This window comes from Zootermopsis nevadensis, unplaced genomic scaffold (assembly GCF_977971745.1).
Source record: "Zootermopsis nevadensis isolate Lab colony 2312 unplaced genomic scaffold, Znev_1.0 Znev_ptg000030l, whole genome shotgun sequence".
Lineage (NCBI taxonomy): Eukaryota > Metazoa > Arthropoda > Insecta > Blattodea > Termopsidae > Zootermopsis > Zootermopsis nevadensis.
Window position 1 is genome coordinate 11,784,380 of NW_028259162.1, and position 24,301 is coordinate 11,808,680.

General features: G+C 40.7%; 2 protein-coding genes across 4 annotated transcripts in view; one reads left to right on the plus strand and one right to left on the minus strand.

The window, feature by feature from the left end:
* Positions 1 to 13,035, plus strand: part of RhoGEF3 (Rho guanine nucleotide exchange factor 3) — a 417,890-nt gene extending 404,855 nt beyond the window's left edge. For 2 of the 3 annotated variants that reach the window (XM_087358938.1, XM_087358939.1), the window contains exons 24-25: positions 8,150 to 8,389; positions 9,227 to 13,035. In XM_087358938.1, the coding sequence (XP_087215064.1) occupies positions 8,150 to 8,389; positions 9,227 to 9,426 (440 nt within the window). In that variant the 3' untranslated portion in view covers positions 9,427 to 13,035. Of the gene's footprint in view, positions 1 to 7,021; positions 7,155 to 8,149; positions 8,390 to 9,226 lie in introns of those variants that run through there. The other variant, XM_087358941.1, reaches the window with a different exon arrangement.
* A 724-nt stretch (positions 13,036 to 13,759) lies between these two features.
* The window catches only part of LOC110836835 (uncharacterized), a 37,747-nt gene continuing 27,205 nt past the window's right edge, over positions 13,760 to 24,301 (minus strand). Inside the window, exons 15-18 of the mRNA XM_087358936.1 lie at positions 23,577 to 23,676; positions 20,180 to 20,278; positions 17,422 to 17,689; positions 13,760 to 17,004 (exon numbers count right to left, since the gene is read on the minus strand). Coding sequence (XP_087215062.1) covers positions 14,957 to 17,004; positions 17,422 to 17,689; positions 20,180 to 20,278; positions 23,577 to 23,676 — 2,515 coding nt within the window. The 3' untranslated portion in view covers positions 13,760 to 14,956. The remainder of the gene's footprint in view (positions 17,005 to 17,421; positions 17,690 to 20,179; positions 20,279 to 23,576; positions 23,677 to 24,301) is intronic.

The following is a 24,301-nucleotide window of genomic DNA, read 5'->3' on the forward strand; positions in this document are numbered from 1 at the left end:
TGTGCCTCGCTCGGTCTCTTGAGGACTGTCTCTCGCCCTCCCTGACTATGCAGGACTGTGTGCCTCACTTGGTCTCTCTTGGACTCGTTCTCGGCCTAATCGTTGCCTTGCCTACAACTACCATAGACTAACCTAATCACATTATCCTAGACAAATCCTAGCATAGTCTAGCCTTGCTTGATCTCTGCCTGACTCGTTGAGTGTGTCTCACGTTCTCTGCCTCTCCCGGTCTGTCGGATTCCGTCTCTGTCTTACGCGTTCTTTGCTGAGATGGACTGTCAACGACGGTGACAGAGACGGCATTCTGCAAGACCGAGTCAAGCAGAGACAGCGTGTGTCCTAGACACGGTACTGCAGCGACCAGGTGCTCTAGACAAGCTTTCAGGAAGGAGTCGGGTTGAGAGAACTTTGAAAAAATTCAAAATTTTCAAAAAATCAAAAAGTGTCAGAAATTGTCCAAATCGTGCACAAAATTAAAAAAATTCGAAAAAATTCGTTTTACATTTTTTTTTAAATTTTCGAAAATGTTTGGTTTTTTGCGCTTTTTAGACAATTTGCAGCATTTTTTGATTTTTCGAAAATTTCCAAAAATTTGAGTTTTTTCCAAAATTTCCCTACCTGGTACGAACTCTGAAACACTCGATCCTAGCCTGCCGCAGTCTGTGCCTCGCGCGGTCTCTTGAGGACTGTCTCTCGCCCTCAATGACTATGCAAGACTGTGTGCCTCACTTGGTCTCTTTTGGACTCGTTCTCGGCCTAATCGTCGCCTTGCCTACAACTACCCTAGTCTAACCTAATCACAGATTATCCTAGTCAAATCCTGGCATTGTCTAGCCTTACCCGGTCTCTGTCGGACTCGTTGAGTGTCTCACACGTTCTCTGTCTATCCCGGTTTGTCGGATTCCGTCTCTGTCTTACGCGTTCTTTGCAGAGATTGACTGTCAACGACGGTGACTGAGAGACGGCATCCTGCAAGACCGAGTCAAGCAGAGACAGCGTGTGTCGTAGACACGGTACTGCAGATACCAGGTGCTGTAGACTACCTTTCTGAAGGAGTCGGTTTGAGAGAATTTTGAAAAAATTCAAAGTTTTCAAAAAATCAAAAAGTGTCGGAAATTGTCCAAATCGCGCACAAAATTAAAAAAATTCGAAAAATTTCGTTTTAAATTTTTTTCAAAATTTTCGAAAATTTTTAGTTTTATGCGCTTTTTAGAGAATTTGCAGCATTTTTTGATTTATCGGAAATTTTTAGTTTTTTCCAAAAGTTTCCCTGCCTGGTACGAACTCTGAAACACTCGATCTCGGCCTGCCGCGGTGTGTGCCTCGCTCGGTCTCTTGAGGACTGTCTCTCGCCCTCCCTGACTATGCAGGACTGTGTGCCTCACTTGCTCTCTTTTGGACTCGTTCTCGGCCTAATCGTTGCCTTGCCTACAACTACCATAGACTAACCTAATCACATTATCCTAGACAAATCCTAGCATAGTCTAGCCTTACCCGATCTCTACTGGACTCGTTGAGTGTGTCTCACGTTCTCTGCCTCTCCCGGTTTGCGGATTCCGTCTCTGTCTTACGCGTTCTTTGCAGAGATTGACTGTCAACGACGGTGACAGAGACGGCATTCTGCAAGACCGAGTCAAGCAGAGACAGCGTGTGTCCTAGACACGGTACTGCAGAGACCAGGTGCTCTAGACAAGCTTTCAGGAAGGAGTCGGGTTGAGAGAACTTTGAAAAAATTCAAAATTTTCAAAAAATCAAAAAGTGTCGGAAATTGTCCAAATCGCGCACAAAATTAAAAAAATTCGAAATATTTCTTTTTAATTTTTTTTTCAAAGTTTCGAAAAATTTTGGTTTTGTGCGCTTTTTAGACAATTTGCAGCTTTTTTTGATTTTTCGAAAATTTCCAAAAATTTGAGTTTTTTCGAAAATTTCCCTACCTGGTACGAACTCTGAAACACTCGATCTCAGCCTGCCGCGGTCTGTGCCTCGCTCGGTCTCTTGAGGACTGTCTCTCGCCCTCAATGACTATGCAAGACTGTGTGCCTCACTTGGTCTCTTTTGGACTCGTTCTCGGCCTAATCGTTGCCTTGCCTACAACTACCCTAGTCTAACCTAATCACAGATTATCCTAGTCAAATCCTGGCATTGTCTAGCCTTACCCGGTTTCTGCCGGACTCGTTGAGTGTCTCACACGTTCTCTGTCTATCCCGGTTTGTCGGATTCCGTCTCTGTCTTACGCGTTCTTTGCAGAGATTGACTGTCAACGACGGTGACTGAGAGACGGCATCCTGCAAGACCGAGTCAAGCAGAGACAGCGTGTGTCGTAGACACGGTACTGCAGATACCAGGTGCTGTAGACTACCTTTCTGAAGGAGTCGGTTTGAGAGAATTTTGAAAAAATTCAAAGTTTTCAAAAAATCAAAAAGTGTCGGAAATTGTCCAAATCGCGCACAAAATTAAAAAAATTCGAAAAATTTCGTTTTAAATTTTTTTCAAAATTTTCGAAAATTTTTAGTTTTATGCGCTTTTTAGAGAATTTGCAGCATTTTTTGATTTATCGGAAATTTTTAGTTTTTTCCAAATTTTCCCTGCCTGGTACGAACTCTGAAACACTCGATCTCGGCCTGCCGCGGTGTGTGCCTCGCTCGGTCTCTTGAGGACTGTCTCTCGCCCTCCCTGACTATGCAGGACTGTGTGCCTCACTTGCTCTCTTTTGGACTCGTTCTCGGCCTAATCGTTGCCTTGCCTACAACTACCATAGACTAACCTAATCACATTATCCTAGACAAATCCTAGCATAGTCTAGCCTTACCCGATCTCTACTGGACTCGTTGAGTGTGTCTCACGTTCTCTGCCTCTCCCGGTTTGCGGATTCCGTCTCTGTCTTACGCGTTCTTTGCAGAGATTGACTGTCAACGACGGTGACAGAGACGGCATTCTGCAAGACCGAGTCAAGCAGAGACAGCGTGTGTCCTAGACACGGTACTGCAGAGACCAGGTGCTCTAGACAAGCTTTCAGGAAGGAGTCGGGTTGAGAGAACTTTGAAAAAATTCAAAATTTTCAAAAAATCAAAAAGTGTCGGAAATTGTCCAAATCGCGCACAAAATTAAAAAAATTCGAAATATTTCTTTTTAATTTTTTTTTCAAAGTTTCGAAACATTTTGGTTTTGTGCGCTTTTTAGACAATTTGCAGCTTTTTTGATTTTTCGAAAATTTCCAAAAATTTGAGTTTTTTCGAAAATTTCCCTACCTGGTACGAACTCTGAAACACTCGATCTCAGCCTGCCGCGGTCTGTGCCTCGCTCGGTCTCTTGAGGACTGTCTCTCGCCCTCAATGACTATGCAAGACTGTGTGCCTCACTTGGTCTCTTTTGGACTCGTTCTCGGCCTAATCGTTGCCTTGCCTACAACTACCCTAGTCTAACCTAATCACAGATTATCCTAGTCAAATCCTGGCATTGTCTAGCCTTACCCGGTTTCTGCCGGACTCGTTGAGTGTCTCACACGTTCTCTGTCTATCCCGGTTTGTCGGATTCCGTCTCTGTCTTACGCGTTCTTTGCAGAGATTGACTGTCAACGACGGTGACTGAGAGACGGCATCCTGCAAGACCGAGTCAAGCAGAGACAGCGTGTCGTAGACACGGTACTGCAGATACCAGGTGCTGTAGACTACCTTTCTGGAAGGAGTCGGTTTGAGAGAATTTTGAAAAAATTCAAAGTTTTCAAAAAATCAAAAAGTGTCGGAAATTGTCCAAATCGCGCACAAAATTAAAAAAATTCGAAAAATTTCGTTTTAAATTTTTTTTCAAAATTTTCGAAAAATTTTGGTTTTGTGCGCTTTTTAGACAATTTGCAGCATTTTTTGATTTTTCGAAAATTTCCAAAAATTTGAGTTTTTTCCAAATGTTTCCCTACCTGGTACAAACTCTGAAACACTCGATCTCGGCCTGCCGCGGTCTGTGCATCCCTCGGTCTCTTGAGGACTGTCTCTCGCCCTCCCTGACTATGCAGGACTGTGTGCCTCACTTGGTCTCTCTTGGACTCTTTCTCGGCCTAATCGTTGCCTTGCCTACAACTACCCTAGACTAACCTGATCAAAGATTATCCTAGTCAAATCCTAGCATTGTCTAGCCTTACCCGGTCTCTGCCGTCTCGTTCAGTGTCTCACACGTTCTCTGTCTCTCCCGGTCTGTCGGATTCCGTCTCTGTCTTACGCGTTCTTTGCAGAGATGGACTGTCAACGACGGTGACATAGAGAGACGGCATCCTGCAAGACCGAGTCGAGCAGAGACAGCGTGTGTCCTAGACACGGTACTGCAGAGACCAGGTGCTGTAGACAACCTTTCAGGAAGGAGTCGGGTTGAGAGAATTTTGAAAAAATTCAAAATTTTCAAAAAATCAAAAAGTGTCGGAAATTGTCCAAATCGCGCACAAAATTAAAAAATTCGAAAAAATTCGTTTTAAATTTTTTTCAAAATTTTCGAAAATTTTTGGTTTTGTGCGCTTTTTTGAGAATTTGCAGCATTTTTTGAATTATCGAAAATTTGGAGTTTTTTCCAAAAGTTTCCCTACCTCGTACGAACTCTGAAACACTCGATCTCGGCCTGCCGCGGTGTATGCCTCGCTCGGTCTCTTGAGGACTGTCTCTCGCCCTCCCTGACTATGCAGGACTGTGTGCCTCACTTGGTCTCTCTTGGACTCTTTCTCGGCCTAATCGTTGCCTTGCCTACAACTACCATAGACTAACCTAATCACATTATCCTAGACAAATCCTAGCATAGTCTAGCCTTACCCGATCTCTGCCTGACTCGTTGAGTGTGTCTCACGTTCTCTGCCTCTCCCGGTCTGTCGGATTCCGTCTGCCTTACGCGTTCTTTGCTGAGATGGACTGTCAACGACGGTGACAGAGACGGCATTCTGCAAGACCGAGTCAAGCAGAGACAGCGTGTGTCCTAGACACGGTATTGCAGAGACCAGGTCCTCTAGACAAGCTTTCAGGAAGGAGTCGGGATGACAGAACTTTGAAAAAATTCAAAATTTTCAAAAAATCAAAAAGTGTCAGAAATTGTCCAAATCGCGCACAAAATTAAAAAAATTCGAAAAATTTCGTTTTAAATTTTTTTCAAAATTTTCGAAAATTTTTGTTTTTGTGCGCTTTTTAGACAATTTGCAGCATTTTTTGATTTTCGAAAATTTCCAAAAATTTGAGTTTTTTCCAAAATTTCCCTACCTGGTACGAAGTCTGAAACACTCGATCTCAGCCTGCCGCGGTCTGTGCCTCGCTCGGTCTCTTGAGGACTGTCTCTCGCCCTCAATGACTATGCAAGACTGTGTGCCTCACTTGGTCTCTTTTGGACTCGTTCTCGGCCTAATCGTTGCCTTGCCTACAACTACCCTAGTCTAACCTAATCACAGATTATCCTAGTCAAATCCTAGCATTGTCTAGCCTTACCCGGCCTCTGCCGGACTCGTGTGTCTCACACGTTCTCTGTCTCTCCCGGTCTGTCGGATTCCGTCTCTGTCTTACGCGTTCTTTGCAGAGATGGACTGTCAACGACGGTGACTGAGAGACGGCATCCTGCAAGACCGAGTCAAGCAGAGACAGCGTGTGTCCTAGACACGGTACTGCAGATACCAGGTGCTGTAGACAATCTTTCTGGAAGGAGTCGGGTTGAGAGAATTTTGAAAAAATTCAAAGTTTTCAAAAAGTGTCGGAAATTGTCCAAATCGCGCACAAAATTAAAAAAAATCGAAAAATTTGGTTTAAATTTTTTTCAAAATTTTCGAAAAATTTTGGTTTTGTGCGCTTTTTAGTCAATTTGCAGCATTTTTTGATTTTTCGAAAATTTCCAAATATTTGAGTTTTTCCAAATGTTTCCCTACCTGGTACGAACTCTGAAACACTCGATCTCGGCCTACCGTGGTCTGTGCCTAGCTCGGTCTCTTGATGACTGTCTCTCGCCCTCCCTGACTATGCAGGACTGTGCGCCTCACTTGGTCTCTCTTGGACTCGTTCTCGGCCTAATCGTTGCCTTGCCTACAACTACCATAGACTAACCTAATCACATTATCCTAGACAAATCCTAGCATAGTCTAGCCTTACCCGATCTCTGCCGGACTCGTTGAGTGTGTCTCACGTTCTCTGCCTCTCCCGGTCTGTCGGATTCCGTCTGTGTCTTACGCGTTCTTTGCTGAGATGGACTGTCATCGACGGTGACAGAGACGGCATTCTGCAAGATCGAGTCAAGCAGAGACAGCGTGTGTCCTAGACACGGTACTGCAGAGACCAGGTGCTGTAGACAAGCTTTCAGGAAGGAGTCGGGTTGAGAGAATTTTGAAAAATTCAAAGTTTTCAAAAAATCAAAAAGTGTCGGAAATTGTCCAAATCGCGCACAAAATTAAAAAATTCGAAAAATTTCGTTTTAAATTTTTTAAAAAATTTTGATTTTGTGCGCTTTTTAGACAATTTGCAGCATTTTTTGATTTTTCGAAAATTTTGAGTTTTTTCCAAAAGTTTCCCTACCTGGTACGAACTCTGAAACACTCGATCTCGGCCTGCCGCGGTCTGTTCCTCGCTCGGTCTCTGTAGGACTCTCTCTCGCCCTCCCTGACTGTGCCTCACCCAGTTTCTGTTGGACTCGGTCTCGGTCTAATCGTAGCCTAGACTAACGTAATCACAGATTATCCTAGACAAATCCTAGCATAGTCTAGCCTTACCCGGTCTCTGCCGGACTCGGTCAGTGTTTCACACGTTCTCTGCCTCGCCTTGTCTGTCGGACTCCGTCTCTGTGTCACGCGTTCTTTGCAGAGATGGACTGTCAACGACGGTGACATAGGGAGACGGCATCCTGCAAGACCGAGTCAAGCAGAAAGAGCGTGTGTCCGTGACACGGTACTGCGGAGACCAGAAAACAAACAATTTCGAATTCTTTTTGTTTTGTGTGCTTTTAGGCACTTTTCAGCATTTTTTTATTTTTCGATTTTTTTTTTTATTCCCCCCCCCCCCCCCCCCCCCGAGCCCAGTCAGAACCGGTCTCTTCTTCACCCATTATTTGCAGTGGCGGCGTGTCAGAGACCGTGTGATAAGAGACTGGATCGTGCAGATACCGCGTGCGTCAGTGAGAGGATAGGGGTATCCGATTCTCGCAGGGGTCAGGTATGGAGTATTTTGAAAAAGAATTCGAATTTTTCAAAATTTACAAAGAAATCATTAAACGCTAGAAATTGTCTAAGAAGTGCACAAACCCAAAATTTTTAAGACATTTGAAAAAATTTGAAGTTTAAAATTTTCAAAAATTGAGTTTTGTGCGCTTTTTGTACAATTTCCTTTTATTTTCTCCCCAAAAAATGTTTCCAATCCGATTACATCCACAAACGGTCTCTTCCGTACCTTGTGTCTGACGGATTCTGTCTGTGAGGGACTTGTTGTATGACAGACCCAGTCACTGCGGACTCATTCTCTGCAGGATTCGGTCTCTGTATGTCCCAGCCTCTGCTGGGCAATCTCTGCAAATAACACCTATGTAGTCAGTAATATATAGTTGTAGAGGGGTCTATATAGCTGGTACTATCAACAGTAATATAGGCAGGGGTAGCAGGTCCTATATAACCATTAATATAGCAAGGGATGTGTGGATATATATAGCCAGTAATAAAGTTGTCCATTTACCTAGAAACAATTGCAGAAGTGGATGTTCTATATAGAAATTAATACATACAAGAATTGAGATGTCTGTATGTTGAGTAATTTAGGCTGAAGTAGTCTTTAGACGGTAATGCCAACATTGTTAGAGGGTCTGTATAGCAAATAATATATGAGGCATAGAGAGATGGAAAAGAATCTTACATATTTTTTTAAGATCATAATTGCGTTGTTTTTGTGTTATTTATGGTTTACTTTATTACCTTTAACCAGTCTTCAACATTTATTGGTACCTGTGTTCCACTCAGTTCCAATCTCTCCTTTCTTTTAGACTTTGTTATGGTGTAGTATAGATCATATTTAAAGAAAGCAATGGTGTTTTTTTCGTCCCCCGCCCCCCATTACTTGCTTAAATTGCCATGCACTATAGTTGTTGAAGAAAACTTTCTATCCACACACACACACACAAACAAACAGACGATTAAACTTAATGAAGAAAATTATTTCAGACCCACAGTTAGGTGTAATGGTGCGCCATGGACTAAAGGTATACAGCTGTGTCCGTGAAAAATGGCTGCTGTTTTGCTGCCGGTCAGCAGAAGAGAAGCGACGGTGGCTAGATGCCATGGCAGAGGAACGTCAACTTGTAGCCAAAGATCGTCAAGATGGTCTCGAATTCCCTCCAGCAGCTCGCCAACTTGCAAGAATGGCTGCTCGTTGCCAGAGGAGACCACCTAGCAAACCCAGAAGTAAGCAGCTCTCACAAAAGGGTCAAATGAATTCTTAAATAAAGTGGCATTTTGTTTCACATGACATAAGGTATTCTGTACACAGTTGTCCAAGACTATAAGAAAAAGTTATTTTGAGACAAACAGTTTCTGTTATCTACATATGGCAAAATATTTTTAAATATATATAAAATCTGTAGAGTTAAACCAAATTTTACATTGTGCATGGTATTCCAAAATTTAATGTAAAGTCTCTTCTTCTGTTTACTGCATCATATGCAGAGGTAACAATCCATCAATTGAACTGTATAAAAGTTTATGAAAGATTTTTTAAGTAGGATTTGAGGTTCTCGTGGCAGTGAGTACGAAGATGGCTGTCTACTGAACTGTAGTGCTGTGTACTCTGGTAGAAGTTCTTCAGTATTGCAAAGGTAAATTTATACCAGATTACACAGTGCTAAAACTCAGAAGACAGTCTATGTATGTGGGCAGCAGTAGTCATAGCAAATTTTGAGAGTGTGTTCTGATGCGCACAAGAAGGTAATGATGAAAGAAAAAGAGAAAACAAAAAATTAATCGGGTATGTCAGCAAGAATTTCAGTTTGTACATTATGAGTATGTCAGGTAGTTCACCATTGAAATATGCCCACTGTTTAATGAGACAAAGGGAATGCAAATTATAACTCGGTTAATTGTGCAGCCATGGAAAGTAAAATATACCAATCAAAAGCTGAGATATATCCTATCATGGTCTTTACAAACAAATTCCAAAGATGTTCACAGAAATTTACCAACAACTCTGTGAAAATCACCAAGAGAACGTTGCTAGTGTTACACATTGGTTTTCTCTGTCCATAGATAAGAACTATAAGGGGGACTCTAGATACAGCATCAATCCATCAGAAGCAAGTTCCAGTCATCACAGCCTTAGTGGGACACAATCAGCACACGGGTCAACTCACTCATTGGGACGCAAGGTTGGCACCTGGTTTACGTTTGGCAGCAGTAAAAAAGGACGAGCGTTAGTACAGACCTCTCCACGCCGCCAGCACACATGAAGTAAGGGTACATCTAAGACAATTCTGCTGGCAGCAACAAAGAGAACAAACAGACATAAGTTAATATTTTCAATGATTTATAAAATAAAAATTGCAAAATATGAAAACTGTTCAAGCTCAAGTTGCCCCTTCTAGAGATAAGCCATTTACCTGACCTATGATTGCCAAACTATTCTTCTTCTTCTTCTTTTTCTTCTTCTTCTTCTATGGTTCTCCAGTCCATATTCAGTCCACGGCCTCCTCAATTCTCCTCTTCCATTCAGTCCTCTGTTAGGTCCGTCTGTCCGAGGCTTTGATTGACGTTTCAAAACATCTTCCTTTTTAAGGTGCAAGGTTGTTAGCCTTGCAACCAACCCCCAACCTGGAGGACCAGTGTACCTATCTTAGTCTGACCTGTCCCCCTTGACCAATCTGGCTAGGGAGTAATAGTTTGGCATCCCCTGTCTAGGGGATGCCAAACTATTACATTACTTCTAATCTGTAAATGACACTCCATACCAGCTACCTGAAACAAAGGATATACTACTACAAACAATCCTATCCGACTTCTTTCCTTTTAGTACACCAACATCAGTGCATGATGCTATGAGAGTTAAAAGGAAACACATCTAACATGTTGGCTGTCCATCATTCATCTTCAAGTCCAAACATCAATGTCATAAAATGGTAAAGGAAACAAAAACATAACAGCATGTAAACACTTCAGGCACAAGATGGTAGATAGAACTTTTATAATGTCAAACAGACTGAATATAAATATGGGGCAGTGTCTAGCCTAATGCCATAAAATGAGGTCTGTACTAATAGCAGCAGTTACAATGAATGGACACAATCCAGTGGCTGTTAAAAATACTTGGAAATTAAATGAACTAATGCGGGTATGCCAAGGTTTCAGCCACCAAAGTTCATACTCTTCCATATTTCATGTTCAGAAATAAAACATTTAAAATTTATACATATTGATGATTGACCTCACCAAATCATTTTTCACTACACTGTAATGTGGGGAGAAGAGGAACATATACAAGACTGAAAAGTTACCTTCCTATATGACTGCTGTAACTTACTTGCACACAGTAAGTTTACGGTTTGATTTTTTACTCTGCTACAGTAAAAACATTTCTTTTAATAGATGACTTGACAGTAAGCTTTAATGTAACATACTATCCATAACCAAACATTGATGAAATCCATTTCACATATCATTATTAATGATATACTGTAAACATAGCAGAATGCATACATATCTACTGCTGTGTGATTTAATGCAGCCTCAAAATAGATCAGTAGATACTATACAGAAAGCATGGATCCATTAAAATAAATGAGTTGCAATGAGAAGGCAAAATCACAGCTTTACATATAGCACTATACATATCTACTAATTCATATTTTGAAGTATTACAAACGACTTGATGTTCTTCTTCTGGGTTTTCGTGTCATGTAGACTCATCGGTTGATGCCAACGGTTCAGAATAACATACTCCTCCATCTTCAGGGCTCATGTTGAAAGTTCATGTAATCCTATATAAATCCCTCCACTTCCCAGCATCACCATTTAAGCCCTGAAGTTGAAGACAGTATGTTTCTCTGAAGTGGCATCTACTGTCAAGTCTACATGGCACCAAAACCCAGAACATCATCATCTTCACTGCGGCAAAAACCTCAAAGCAACTCAACTTCAGGGCATATAGTTCAATGTGTTTTCAGCTCATCATTCTGTATGTTAATACACACTGGTCAGTCAAGATAAGACAGACATGGTCAGTCCATAGTCACTTCTTCTTCTATTGCTCCCCGGTCCGTATTCAGCCCATGACCTCCTCAATTTTCCTCCTCCTTTCGGTCCTAGTTAGGTCCGTCTGTCCGAGGCTTTGATTGAGATTTCCAGTAGCTCTTGGGGTCACTGGGGTACTCAAGCCCCACCACCACAACAAGGTGCAGGTACCATTAAGAGTCCACAGTCACTATTACGCTCCAATTAGTCAGTCACAAACAAGATGTCAGAGGACAAGGTTACTGTTACAGGTGCACTTATGATTTTGGGATGGTTATGCAAGCAACAAACTAATATGAGGAGGCACTGGGTTCATCCACTGTTCAGGACAGGGATGATGATAATTATAACATATAACAGCAATGAACTTGACTATTAAAATGATTAAAGTACCTCAGAAAATTAATTCTTCAATTGAGCTGTTACAGGGAAAAGTTTTATAGCTTCATGCAAATGTTGCTAGAAACTGTTGACAGTTTGCTGGAATTTATACAGGATAGTGTGTGTGTGGAGGGGGAATTGTGTGGATTTTTCACTAAATTTGATATTTGAAAGTTGTACTACAATTTGTCAACTTATTCCAATTTTGGTTAAAAATACAATGACAAGTACATTCATTAATATTTACGTGCATGGTACAAATGTTATTCTCTTAGAGAAGCAGAAAAGACATGTTTAAAACTGTATCATTCACATGTCCAACCAGTGTGCATTTCCCCATAAATGGAAGTATGATTATGACTAAACACATCTAAAGCTGTCATGTCAAAAAAGGTGTGTCCAGCCTCGTTCATCATGAAAATGTGTTTGTCATGCTATTCATTTACTGTTTTTTTTTAAAACATGACGAAGAATTTTACCTCGTGTATCAAATGGCCTACACTAAACCAAACCAATTCACTACAGGTTGGCCTCATCACTGAAATTTATGATGACCTCAGAAATATAATGAATAACTCTCGGTAACAATAATAAAGTAGTAAAACATAAATTGGCCAACTCTGGACTTAATGAACAGGCCTACAAACTTCACTGAGAATAAATGTTCTAAGACTTACAGTTCTACAGCCCTGTGGATAGCTAGCACAGTTGTTGCTTAAGTTGGATGCAACAAAGCTGTTACTATACACACACACAGGGGGATGCTAAAAATGTAAATGTTTCATTGTTTGAAGCCTCAATTTTGCAAGTAGTGTCTCAGAATTTGGGATTGAGGATATGAAAAATTACAAAAATGTAAGAAATAACTGCCTTTAAATTTTACACCTTGAATTCATACTTGTTTAATAACCACCATTATGTACACAAAACAGTGATAAGATGTTGATTTATATAGTACACCACATTTTTATGTATTAAATTTGGGCCAAATTTTGAGACATCGTTTACATCTAGTGCGGTGCAGCCATTAACAGGAGGCACAAAAAATGTTTTTTGTTGTAAAATACATGTATATATATTTTTCTGTAAATATGTATTATTATGCATTAGGCTACTGATAGATTGTACAAATTATGTAACTGGATAAATTCCACTAGTGTTAAATTTTAAGTTCTTTAGATGTACTGATGATCTCTTGAAAGCTCCATTGACAAGTTTTACTGATGACATGTGTCAATTCTTGTGCAAAGTACCCATAAATATATTAATAAATTTATGGTTGTGTGTTCCTTGTATAAGATGAAATGCAGTGAACTATTTAAGAGAATGAAGTGTTGCACAAATAGACGTTATTGTATGACAGCATTTTATGAGACATGTATATAAAAATGTTAACTTGCTGTAAATATACTTAACACAATAGTTTTATAAAGAATGCGTTGGTTTAATAATTACTGCAATTTGTTTCTTTAGTCGTGCTGTCCTCCCCTTTAAACTCCAACATTGTCCTTCGCATTTAATACTGTAAGATAATACTTCCACAGGAAAATATCTACGTTGCATTACTCTGTCTAGACAAATGAACATTACACTTAGATTTTACCTTTATCATTTTATGAGAATATACTACATTACCTCTACAGCAGCTAATATAATAGGAAGTACAAACAGATACTTCAGTGTGTTCTTACTATTTTGCCATACAAATATGTAGGGCAGTCAAAAATTTCCCAGAATTGTAGTATAGCACTGTACACCTCGCTGGTTGTGCAGCAATTCCTCGCTGAGAAAAGCATTCCCGTCATCACCCAACCACCATACTCTCCGGCTCTCGCTCCGAGTGACTTCTGGTTGTTCCCTACTCTGAAAATGGGCCTCAAGGGGGCGCATTTCGCAACCATGGAGGACATAAAATCTAATGCGACGGCCGAACTCCGGAAGATTCCAAAGAAGCCTTCCGCCGGTGCTTCCAACAATAGCAGAATCAATGGAGCAAGTGTGTGTGTGCGCAAGGGTCCTACTTTGAAGGTGATTAGGTAAGCATTGCTATATGTCCTACCATTACAGTGCTATACGACAATTCCGGGAACTTTTTGACTGCCCCTCGTATATATGTATTACAAGGACAGGCTCTTCATTGGCTGTACTAAGAGATATCTTACACATTTTCCCAAGTCATCTCAACACCCATGGAATTTAATAGGTACATTTTGTTTACAACATTGACATTGTTATATCCATTAACATATGTGACATTTATACAGGACAGTTTTGAAAGCTCCATACTGACAAATTAAATATATTCCTAATCATGAAGCACATAAGTACTATGAAATCTATAATAAATCTTGTAGATTATACAGACACTAAAGCAATTATATTACAGCTGTTCAACTTCAATTATTTCAATTCCTTGTAAGATTTATTTAAAATGTTCTGAAATAAGTGTAATGCAGAAAAATAGCCTCATAGACCAATGCAAAAAAAATGAGCAGAGGGAAAAGGAATAAAGAATAAAATATTTTTACTTTTACACACAGAATATCTGTAAACCAGACAACTCTGAATTGGAAGAAACATACCAGAGCTCACCCCTTATAAATGCCACAAGGAATTAAGAATTTATACAAGATTAAGGCCTGTAACTTCTAACACCACATTTAACATTTTAATATGTACTATCTTTAAAAAAGTACCTGCAGCGTACCCAGGAACGAAGGATGAGCCCTGAACTTGCCTGTTAATTACAAGTTCCAACTATTCATCTCAGAAATGACGGAGAATTGTTATTTAAAAGTTAAATTAATATCTTTGGGTGCTCGTACAACACAGTTAAGGTAAAAAGTATCCTTTAAAATGCGTTCTTCAAAAAAAAACATAAAATAAACATTCTTGTTACGACACAAAATATGTAAATATTTCTGTTTCTATACCACTTTTATAAAAATTATTTTTCCACCACAATAGAACATTCCAAGTTTGTCATTTAAAACATATTACACTATTTTATGCTGAAACTTCATTTTAAATATATGTTACTATATAATATCATATAGTACATTTAATTCACTGTTATTTACACCTATTTACATTTCACATGACCAAAACTTTTCACATGCTGATAAACACTTTATCCGTATAAAACACAGTAAGTTGTCGAAACAAACTTCTTTCATATTTTCCACACCTTCAATAAAAGTTTACTGTATGAATAAATGTGTGATGTTTAGCTGCACTTTCAACATATTTATGAGACACTTACTAAGAAGGAAACGTTTTAAGGAGTTAATGAACATCACGAACTCTGTTCACCGTCACAATCATTTGTTCAAGCAAATTCATCACTCAAAGAAATCACGCTGTCTCACCTTGCTATGTGTCAAGATCATCTTCTCGTTGGCTGGAGAAGTATGACACGAGGCCACCAAATTCGCCACCCCCTTCCTCGTCATATGACTTACTGTTGCTACCATCTGATGCCTGGAAACTGTGAGTTGCATCTGGGGAAGCATAGTGATCCGTGTAAGGAGAACCCTGGTAGGCAGATGGAGGGAGGGCATCATCTGCAGCTGCCAAAGGTGGAGGAGGGGGATATGCACCATAATGGTAACTGGGTGGGGGAGGCGGGTGGTATGGAGAGAAGTTACCAGGGGCAGGACTCCTGCCCTGATGTGGAGGCGGAGAAGGCTGAGCTTGCTGTAGATGGCTTCCTGCTGTTGTAGAGGGTTGGAACTGTGTCTGAGGGTGTCGGCCCTGGGAAGTCCCATTAGGTCCCACTACATCTGCAGGCTGAAGAGGAAATCTAATAAGAGGTGGTGGTACTTGCTGATGCATAGGAGGAACTGCTCGTGTATAGTGTGGGGGAGGTGGGGTGCTGTGGGAAGCAGGAGATGGCCCAGGTTTTCCAGCCAGTGGGCTTCCAGCAGATGGAGGAATCTGTGATGGTGGTTGATGTAATGGAGAGCCTTCTCCCCCAGGCCGAACAGCAGTGTTCGGTGCAATTGCAATTGGACCTCCGCCAGAAGGAGATGGATCCAGAGGATGGTGTGATGTATGATACATTTGAGGACCCTGAGACCCAGGGCCTGGAGTTCTCATCCGTAAGGGTGACATGGTTGTCTGCTGAAGAGATCCTGGTGGTGGGCGGATGGGAGACCCTCTTGAACTGGCATAATGTGGCAAGCAGATTCCTGGACTGCCAGAGGGAGAGCTAGTTAAAGGTGGAGGTTGTCGGTATGGTGATGGGATACGGCCGCGAGCTGGAATCGAGTACGACTGTGCTGTAGCCACACTGTTCCGACCCGAAGGACCAGTTCCCACACCTGGTACAGGTCCTGAATTTCCCGAACCTGGGCCTACCAATGGTGGCTGATCACTGCCTGGACCACCAAAGTACTTGTGTCCCATGGCTGTGGCTGCAGCTGTGAAGCTCTGTGGTCCTCCAGAAACAGGCTGCGACTGTAACATTCGCGTAATAACACTGCTGCTTGAATGTGGGGGCTGTGCAGAAAAAGGCAGTTGTGGTTGCTGTTGGTTTGGTCCTGGGAAACGTGATGGTCCTACACCAGTCAGAGATGTTGATCCCATATGACCATTATCCGTGAACTTTCCTGCTAAACCAACAGCTGCAGTTGTATCGGCAGCAGCAGCAGCTGCTGCTGCTGCAGCTGCAGCAAGTGTAGCTTTCCCACGACCTCTCCCCTTCCTCTTTGCTGGTGCTGGTGGTAATACTAGTGGAGCAGGTGACGATGCAGGAATCACTGGCAAAATGATAGGTGGGACTGTTGGCAGTGGCTCTACACTCTTTGAAACTTCTGGTAAAATGTCAGCATTCTTGTGAACAGGCAATTCTGTGTCTATAGGTGTGCTTAACAAAACAGGCTGTAAAGATTCAATTTCATCCAATTTCTTAGCCTTTTTACCCCTCTTCTCGTATTCCTTCTTTTCAAGCTTCTTAGCTTCTCTCTTCTGTCTCCTTTTCTCTTTAGGCTTGGCCAAATCTGCCTGCTGAAAGGCTTCTTTCATAGCCAAGAATTCATCTTCCTCCTCCTCTAACACCTCTTCCTCAAGCAATTCTTCTTCCAGCATATCATTCATTTCCTTTTCCTCATCCAACAACTCCTCTTCCAAAAGCTCTTCATCCATCAGTTCTTGTCTCTCATGCAACACTGATCTTATCCTTATTTCTCCTTCTTCCAGGTCATCAAACTCTTCATCAAAGTCCTGCACCTCATCCTCAGTATCATCTCGGATGACCTGTTTCTTTGTATGTGTTGGTTTGGACTTCCTTGGTTTCCTTTCAGATTTTTTCTTCTTCTCAACTTTTGGTTTCTTTTCAGATTTCTTCTTCTTCACAGCCCTTGGCTTCTTTTCAGACTTTTCTCTCTTCTTCTTTCCAATTTTGGATGGAAGGTCTTCAGCTGAAACATTTCAATGTCACCTTCAAAACACGCCAAACCATAACATTTTAAAAATACATAAAATAAGTAAACTCAAACAATTACTTTCTAATACACATCGTGTCTGACATTGAACCATATATTCTCATGCTTAAAAAGACAATTCCCTCCCCCTTCTTATTGATATGAATAAGCAGACTGGTTTCAGTATGAGTGCAGGCCAGGACAACCACTGTCCTGACCATACCCTTCTGGTTTTCCTCAGTCATTTGGCGCAACAGTATCTTGAACAAGACTGCAAGTGCTTCCTCACCAGTTTATTGTACACAACCACCTTTCCCATCACTCCCATGTTCTTTCCACCTTAAAACACTCCATGACAATGGTAACAACTCGGTCCTGTCTCATTTATTTAGTTATAAAATAAAACTGGCTAACCTGATTCATTATTTAGTTCCTTTCTTACTGGTTCTTCTTCTACCTGTGCTTCTTCTTCTTCCTCCTCTGCTTCTGATTTAGCTTCTCCTCGGTCTCTGGCTTCAGCTTCAAGTTCAGTAAGAGGTTCAGGTTCTACTTCTGCATCTCCCTCCACTTCTTCCATTTCTGGTTCTTCGTCCTCTTCCTCTTCTATCATCATCTGCTCCTCTTCACTCGCTACATATTCGTCCTCACTTTCTGGCCGCTTAGTCACAACTTTCATCAATTCCTGAAACAAATTAATAACTTTCTTCAGAGGCAGGAAAGCATTTCTTCAGTGTTTGAATGTAATGAGGATTAACTTTTCTCCCTTCCTTGTATAAACATCACACTTCATCCATGGTAATAAATCTGATACAGTGAAACCTCTATCCATCGTTCCCGGAACTATCGTTTTCCTGGATGCATCGTCCGTTTTGTTCGGTCCCGAATACATCCCATATAAAATAATGTTACATTTTCCCGCTTCTATCGTTCCTCGAACTATCGTTTTATCGCATCGATCGTTCAAAAATCTTAGTCCCGGCCCACAATTTTCCCGCAATGATCGTTTCTGAGAATTTAAAATGCTGATTTTTGAGATAAATTAATACCGAAAGACGCACAATGTTTTTGGAATACACAGTAGCGGTAACCTGTTATGTCGCCCAACCAGCACAGATTCTTTTGGAATGAGGGGTCAGCGGTGCAGGGGTGATAGTTGGAGTGAATGGCGGTGCCCATTGTCAGAAATTTTACGATTTTAATTTGGGTGCACTCATATTTTGTTCCAGCGATGCCAGATGGCATGTGCAGTGTGAATTTCTTCACAAATGCTTTTATTATAAGTACAAAGGAAAGGCTGGCGGCACTTTTCATTCTTCTGGTTCATCTCGTTTCCAGCGGTTCAGGGTCTTCTACAGCTACGTTTCGTTGAGTTCGGCAGTAATAGTATTTCCATTCTTCCTGTTATTGTCCGCAAAGGGGGTTGGAGTGGTGAGGAAGAAGAAGACGACGAATGCGAGCCCGAAGCTTTGCCGAAGCGCACGCTGCATTGGCGAAAGTGAAGTCGTTCTTTTATGCGCTTAATATTAGTGAACGTGACGAGGAAAACATTTTGAACGTGGAAAGTGCTCTGTTTGGTCTAAAACGTAAAGTTTCGACAAACCAGTTGTCCATTAAAGACTTTTTTGGTAAAAAGAAGTAACTTTGAAAGAGAAACATTGTTTTTTTTAAATTTTTAATGCTTTCCCGCATCTATCGTTTTCCCGCATTCATCATTTTTATTTCTCACCCCCGCCGAAAACGATGCATCGAGGTTTCACTGTACTTTTAAATTTCCATAACATTTGTGCTTCATTTCTCTTACTGTTCCTAAAATTCAATTCATTTATTTAAGTGCTTGACAACAGCCAAATAAGGCCAATAACAGCCAAGCACTAAACCAGAGTACAGGATAAAATATAATAAATAATTATATTCATTTCAATAATAATAAAAGTAAAATGTTACAAATACAAAAACAAACAAACAAATGATGATGATGATGATGATAATAATAATAATAATATTTTATTACATTCCATGGATCCATAAGACAGTCAGATGACAATAGGATGTGGAAAAAGTCATAATAATAATAAACTGTGGGGCCGCCCGCATGGTGTGGTCGGACGATCTACGGCGTGGCCTTCTTGCGTGTCACGACAATAGTGATCCTTCGCGGAGAGGGTACATGGCACGGATGCATTCCCTTTGGTGCGAGGTGTATCCTGAGCACTCCGGTCTCTCACAACAAAACCTGCGAGACTATGTCAATCATCTACGAAGGAAAAGCTTCCTATTCGATCTTTCCGACATCTGTCCTGACAGTGGTGTAAGAGTATTTTTCTGAGGTCATAGCATTTAATACAGGCTCAGAACAAAGATGAAAACCTTATATTCTCTATATTCACAAAGTTTTACCTTTATCAACAGTGACAGAAAGTAAAAGCTAGCAAAAAAAATCTGCACTCAATCTAGTTCATCTTAATACAAAAGTTCTGGAGCAGGCCATTGCCCCTATATGACCTAATTCTACATAATGTGATAATGTATAAAACAATTACACATTTATTTTGCAACCTCAATTTAATAGGAGTTACAAGTCTGGTAAGGCCCGCGCTGTAGCCTCACGGTCTGAGGCATCATGCTTCGGACCGGCGATACGGAATGCTCGCTGGTTCGAGTCTCGGGGGAGAAGAAATTTTCTCATGAGCTTTGGACCAGTGTATGGGACCGGTGCCAACCCGGCATTGTGAGGAAATTGGGGAGCTACAATGGGTAGCGTAATCCAGTCAGGAAAGCTAGCAATGGCTGGGGGTTCGTCGTGCTGACCACACATCACCCTATATCTGGTTGGATAATCGTTCACCTCTGCTTAGGCATGTGAACATGAGGCCAGCAGTCAAGCTCGTCGGCTTTGGCTCTCTGGAGCTGTTACGCCACGGATTTAATTTAATTTTTACAAGTCTGGTAACCATACGCATAAACATTCCCATGGTATACAGGTGTTTAAAATAATGACAGAAGCTCTGGTAACAACCACAGTGGAATAACTAATACATCAGTGCCTGAGAAAATATTGATACAAAATCCTGTCCTAAGGTCAAAAGGTAGCAACCTATGACTGGAACTTATACTACTGGCTAGCAACAAACTGCTGGGTCTGTCATGGATGTACTAAATTTAATCAACATACCTCTTCACTCTCTGAACCTGCAATCTCCTGATAGTTGATCTTCCTACCACGTGTTCGAGGCAAAGAAGCTTCATCAACACCTAAGCCGCCAAATTTTATCTGAAAGAAAAAGATTTGCAGATGAAACATCTTTCCTCAGTCTCCATAGTTTGGTCAAATAAAAGTTAAACTAAATTAAACTACAGGTAAACCTCGATTTACGCCGGGGATGTGTTCCTGTACAAACTGGTGTAAATGGAATCGGAGTAAATTGAAACTCTAATGTAAATCAATGGGAAATCAATGACATGCGTTCCCGGCACCCAAACATTGACGACTAAAGTTGCTCAAAAATTGACTTTGCCTTATCCGTGATAGCAATTTCAGTCAAGGGAATGTTTTTTCAATTCATGTCATCCACCCATAGCAACAGTAATTTCACCATTCTTTCTAAAAGTTTACTTCTGCTATAACTCACTTGCGTTGCACTTACTCTCGTAGCCTGTTGCATTGATGTATTATTTTATATGAATTTTTCATTATGGTAGCCACAGTGGAAGGAGGCAACTTCATACGGAAGGAGGCAACTTCATACTTATGCACACATTACGACAGGTATCACCACATTCTATTCTATGAATTACGCCCATCTTATCTTCTAACGCAATAGACCTATGCAACTTTTTAGAAACACATTCACTTCTCTTACCAGACATGGTGGCTCTTCTACAATTTATAAATATAAAACAGTTGCTACTGCAGAATAGTGATCGAACAACAACACAAACAAGTTTAGCACACAGTTTTCAGCACATTCAATGTGTCAACAAGAAGCGACCTGAGCGCATTTTTCCTTACTCCCTTATCAGGCTGAACGCAAATGACTCACCATGAAGAGTGACTAATGCTCACGTGACTGATGCACAATGTTGGCAGATTTTTAGGAGATTATCTTGCAACTACTTAGCAATAGGTGAAGAGGTGACTGTATTTATAATTTTTATTCAAAATCAGCGATGTAAGAATTACGATTTAGTATAAGAATCAGTACGAGAAACATTGTAAAACGTTATAAATAATAGTAAAATATATTTTTTTCACTTTTTGACTTGCTGGTTTCAAAAGCGGCGTTATTCTGAATCGGCGTGAATTTAAGTGGCGCAAATTGAGGTTTACCTGTATATGAAACTGAGAAATTAAAAACAAGAGAAAGAAATGAAGATTTCTGTCTTCTGGGTTATTGCGCTGTGTAGTCTGGTCGATGTTAACCAATGTTTCAGAGGTCATACTGCCTCCGTCATCAGGGCGCCCTGATGACGGAGGCAGTATGACCTCTGAAACGTTGGTTAACATCGACCAGACTACACAGCGCAATAACCCAGAAGACAGAAATCTTCATACTCACCGCTGTGAGAACCTCAAGTCTTACATAAGAGAAAGAAAATTTCCTATATGTGTGCTAATGACACAACAAAAATTGGACAACACAAAGTAGTAGTAGTAGTACAGTGAAACCTCTATCCATCGTTCCCGGAACTATCGTTTTCCCGGATGCATCGTCCGTTTTGTTCGGTCCCGAATACATCCCATATAAAATAATGTTACATTTTCCCGCTTCTATCATTCCTCGAACTATCGTTTTATCGCATCGATCGTTCAAAAATCTTAGTCCCGGCCCACAATTTTCCCGCAATGATCGTTTCTGAGAATTTAAAATGCTGATTTTTGAGATAAATTAATACCGAAAGACGCACAATGTTTTTGGAATACACAGTAGCGGTAGCCTGTTATGTCGCCCAACCAGCACAGATTCTTTTGGAATGAGGGGTCAGCGGTGCAGGGGTGATAGTTGGAGTGAATGGCGGTGCCCATTGTCAGAAATTTTACGATTTTAATTTGGGTGCACTCATATTTTGTTCCAGCGATGCCAGATGGCATGTGCAGTGTGAATTTCTTCACAAATGCTTTTATTATAAGTACAAAGGAAAGGCTGGCGGCACTTTTCATTCTTCTGGTTCATCTCGTTTCCAGCGGTTCAGGGTCTTCTACAGCTACGTTTCGTTGAGTTCGGCAGTAATAGTATTTCCATTCTTTCTGTTATTGTCCGCAAAGGGGGTTGGAGTGGTGAGGAAGAAGAAGACGACGAATGCGAGCCCGAAGCTTTGCCGAAGCGCACGCTGCATTGGCGAAAGTGAAGTCGTTCTTTTATGCGCTTAATATTAGTGAACGTGACGAGGAAAACATTTTGAACGTGGAAAGTGCTCTGTTTGGTCTAAAACGTAAAGTTTCGACAAACCAGTTGTCCATTAAAGACTTTTTTGGTAAAAAGAAGTAACTTTAAAAGAGAAACATTGTTTTGTTTTGTTTTTAAATTTTTAATGCTTTCCCGCATCTATCGTTTTCCCGCATTCATCGTTTTTATTTCCCACCCCCGCCGAAAACGATGCATCGAGGTTTCACTGTAGTAGTAGTAGTAGTAGTAGCTTTTCAGCTGCCATGGATTAGACCCTATCAAGTGTTCTGAATCAGGACATTGTGAAACAACAATTAGATAAGTGTCAGGACTCTTTGAATGGGGGTATAAGCCCATAAAAGGTCCCTAACTACAAAGGAAAGCACAACAAAGCAGTGGAAACGTAAAGAAAAACAAACCCTCACAAGCACAAAATATACTTCATTCTCAGTTTCTTATGAAGTAATTAAATGGAACAATTCAATTCATGAGTTACTCATCACCCTGATGATGGAGGCAGCAAGGAGCTCTGAAACGCTGGTAAACATCTATCGGACTATGCAGTGTTACAACCTAGAAGCCACCTTCATACTTAAGGAACATGAGAACCTCAAATCCTACAATTCCTGTATTTATCATGTACATATTTTGACAATGAGAAAAATCTGACCTCAATATGTCAGCTTTCATTTCTGCCCACTGGCCTCTGCCTGTGTTACCTAACTGGAACATCAGTATCTCTTTCTATGCATTATTTTTTTAATCTCATTTTTTAAGAAAGTATTTCTAAAGTAAAAATTAACTTCTTATGATTGTTAGATTATTATACATGTACATTCATAAAACTCAAAAATTATCAACACATAAATCAAATACTCAATATTATATTTACAAAACACATCTCTGCAATCTTATAAGTGCTTTGTCATAAAAAATGTAAAAATCACATTCAAAATGCAAAACTTTCAACAGCATGGTAGTAGCCATCTAACATTTGTACAACTTCAAATCCTTCAAATTAAATGGTAGCACTATGCAGACCAACAAGAACGTTTTTAAAGCTCAGAGAGTAAAGTTAAATGTCACAGTACATGGTAATGCACGTACATCCAACTACAGTCAAATGCTGTAGAAATACGGTTGAACATCAGATTTTAATATTACAAGTTTATTGAACATTCTTACCCTTGGAGTCTTAGATTTATTCTTATCATCCAGATCTCTCATATGTTTCTTCTTCTTTTTCTTCTTTGATTTGGGTTTGTGGCTGTCCAAGTGCTGTTTCCTGAATACCCATAAATTAATATGAACAACAGATTCAGAACTACATAACAGATTAGTTTTTAACAATATCTTTAATAGTTTCCAGTAATAAAATTAACAGAATTTTCTGTAGCCAAGACATGCAGATGACTTAAATAAACACCAATACCAGAATGAGCACAATTTTGCAATCTCATCATCATTGTCCATATCTGGTTCTTCACTCATCACGGCACTAACAACTTCTTGAACTTTATCACATACAACATTACATCTCATCTTATTAACAAGAAGGCCAGATGCCATGATGCTACTACTACTTATTTTTATCCCTGTCCAGTACACACCATTCAGCATGGTGTGCATTGATGGTTAGCAGGATTCACGACCCATCAGTACATGGGTTCGATCGGGACCGCGACATTTAACGCTCCTGCTGTGACCCCCTTTTCGTGAGATGATGATGAAAGTGGAGTAATTGTTGGGATGCCACAGAGAAACCGGGGAAACCCCAGAGGAAAACAGCGTGATGCCTGGACCACGGCCTTGCCCAACACAAGTTGTAAATCTGAGCACCGCCGGGAATCGAACTCGGGACCCCAGTATTACAAGCCCAGCATTCTAGCCGCTAGACCACTGTGGCGGTT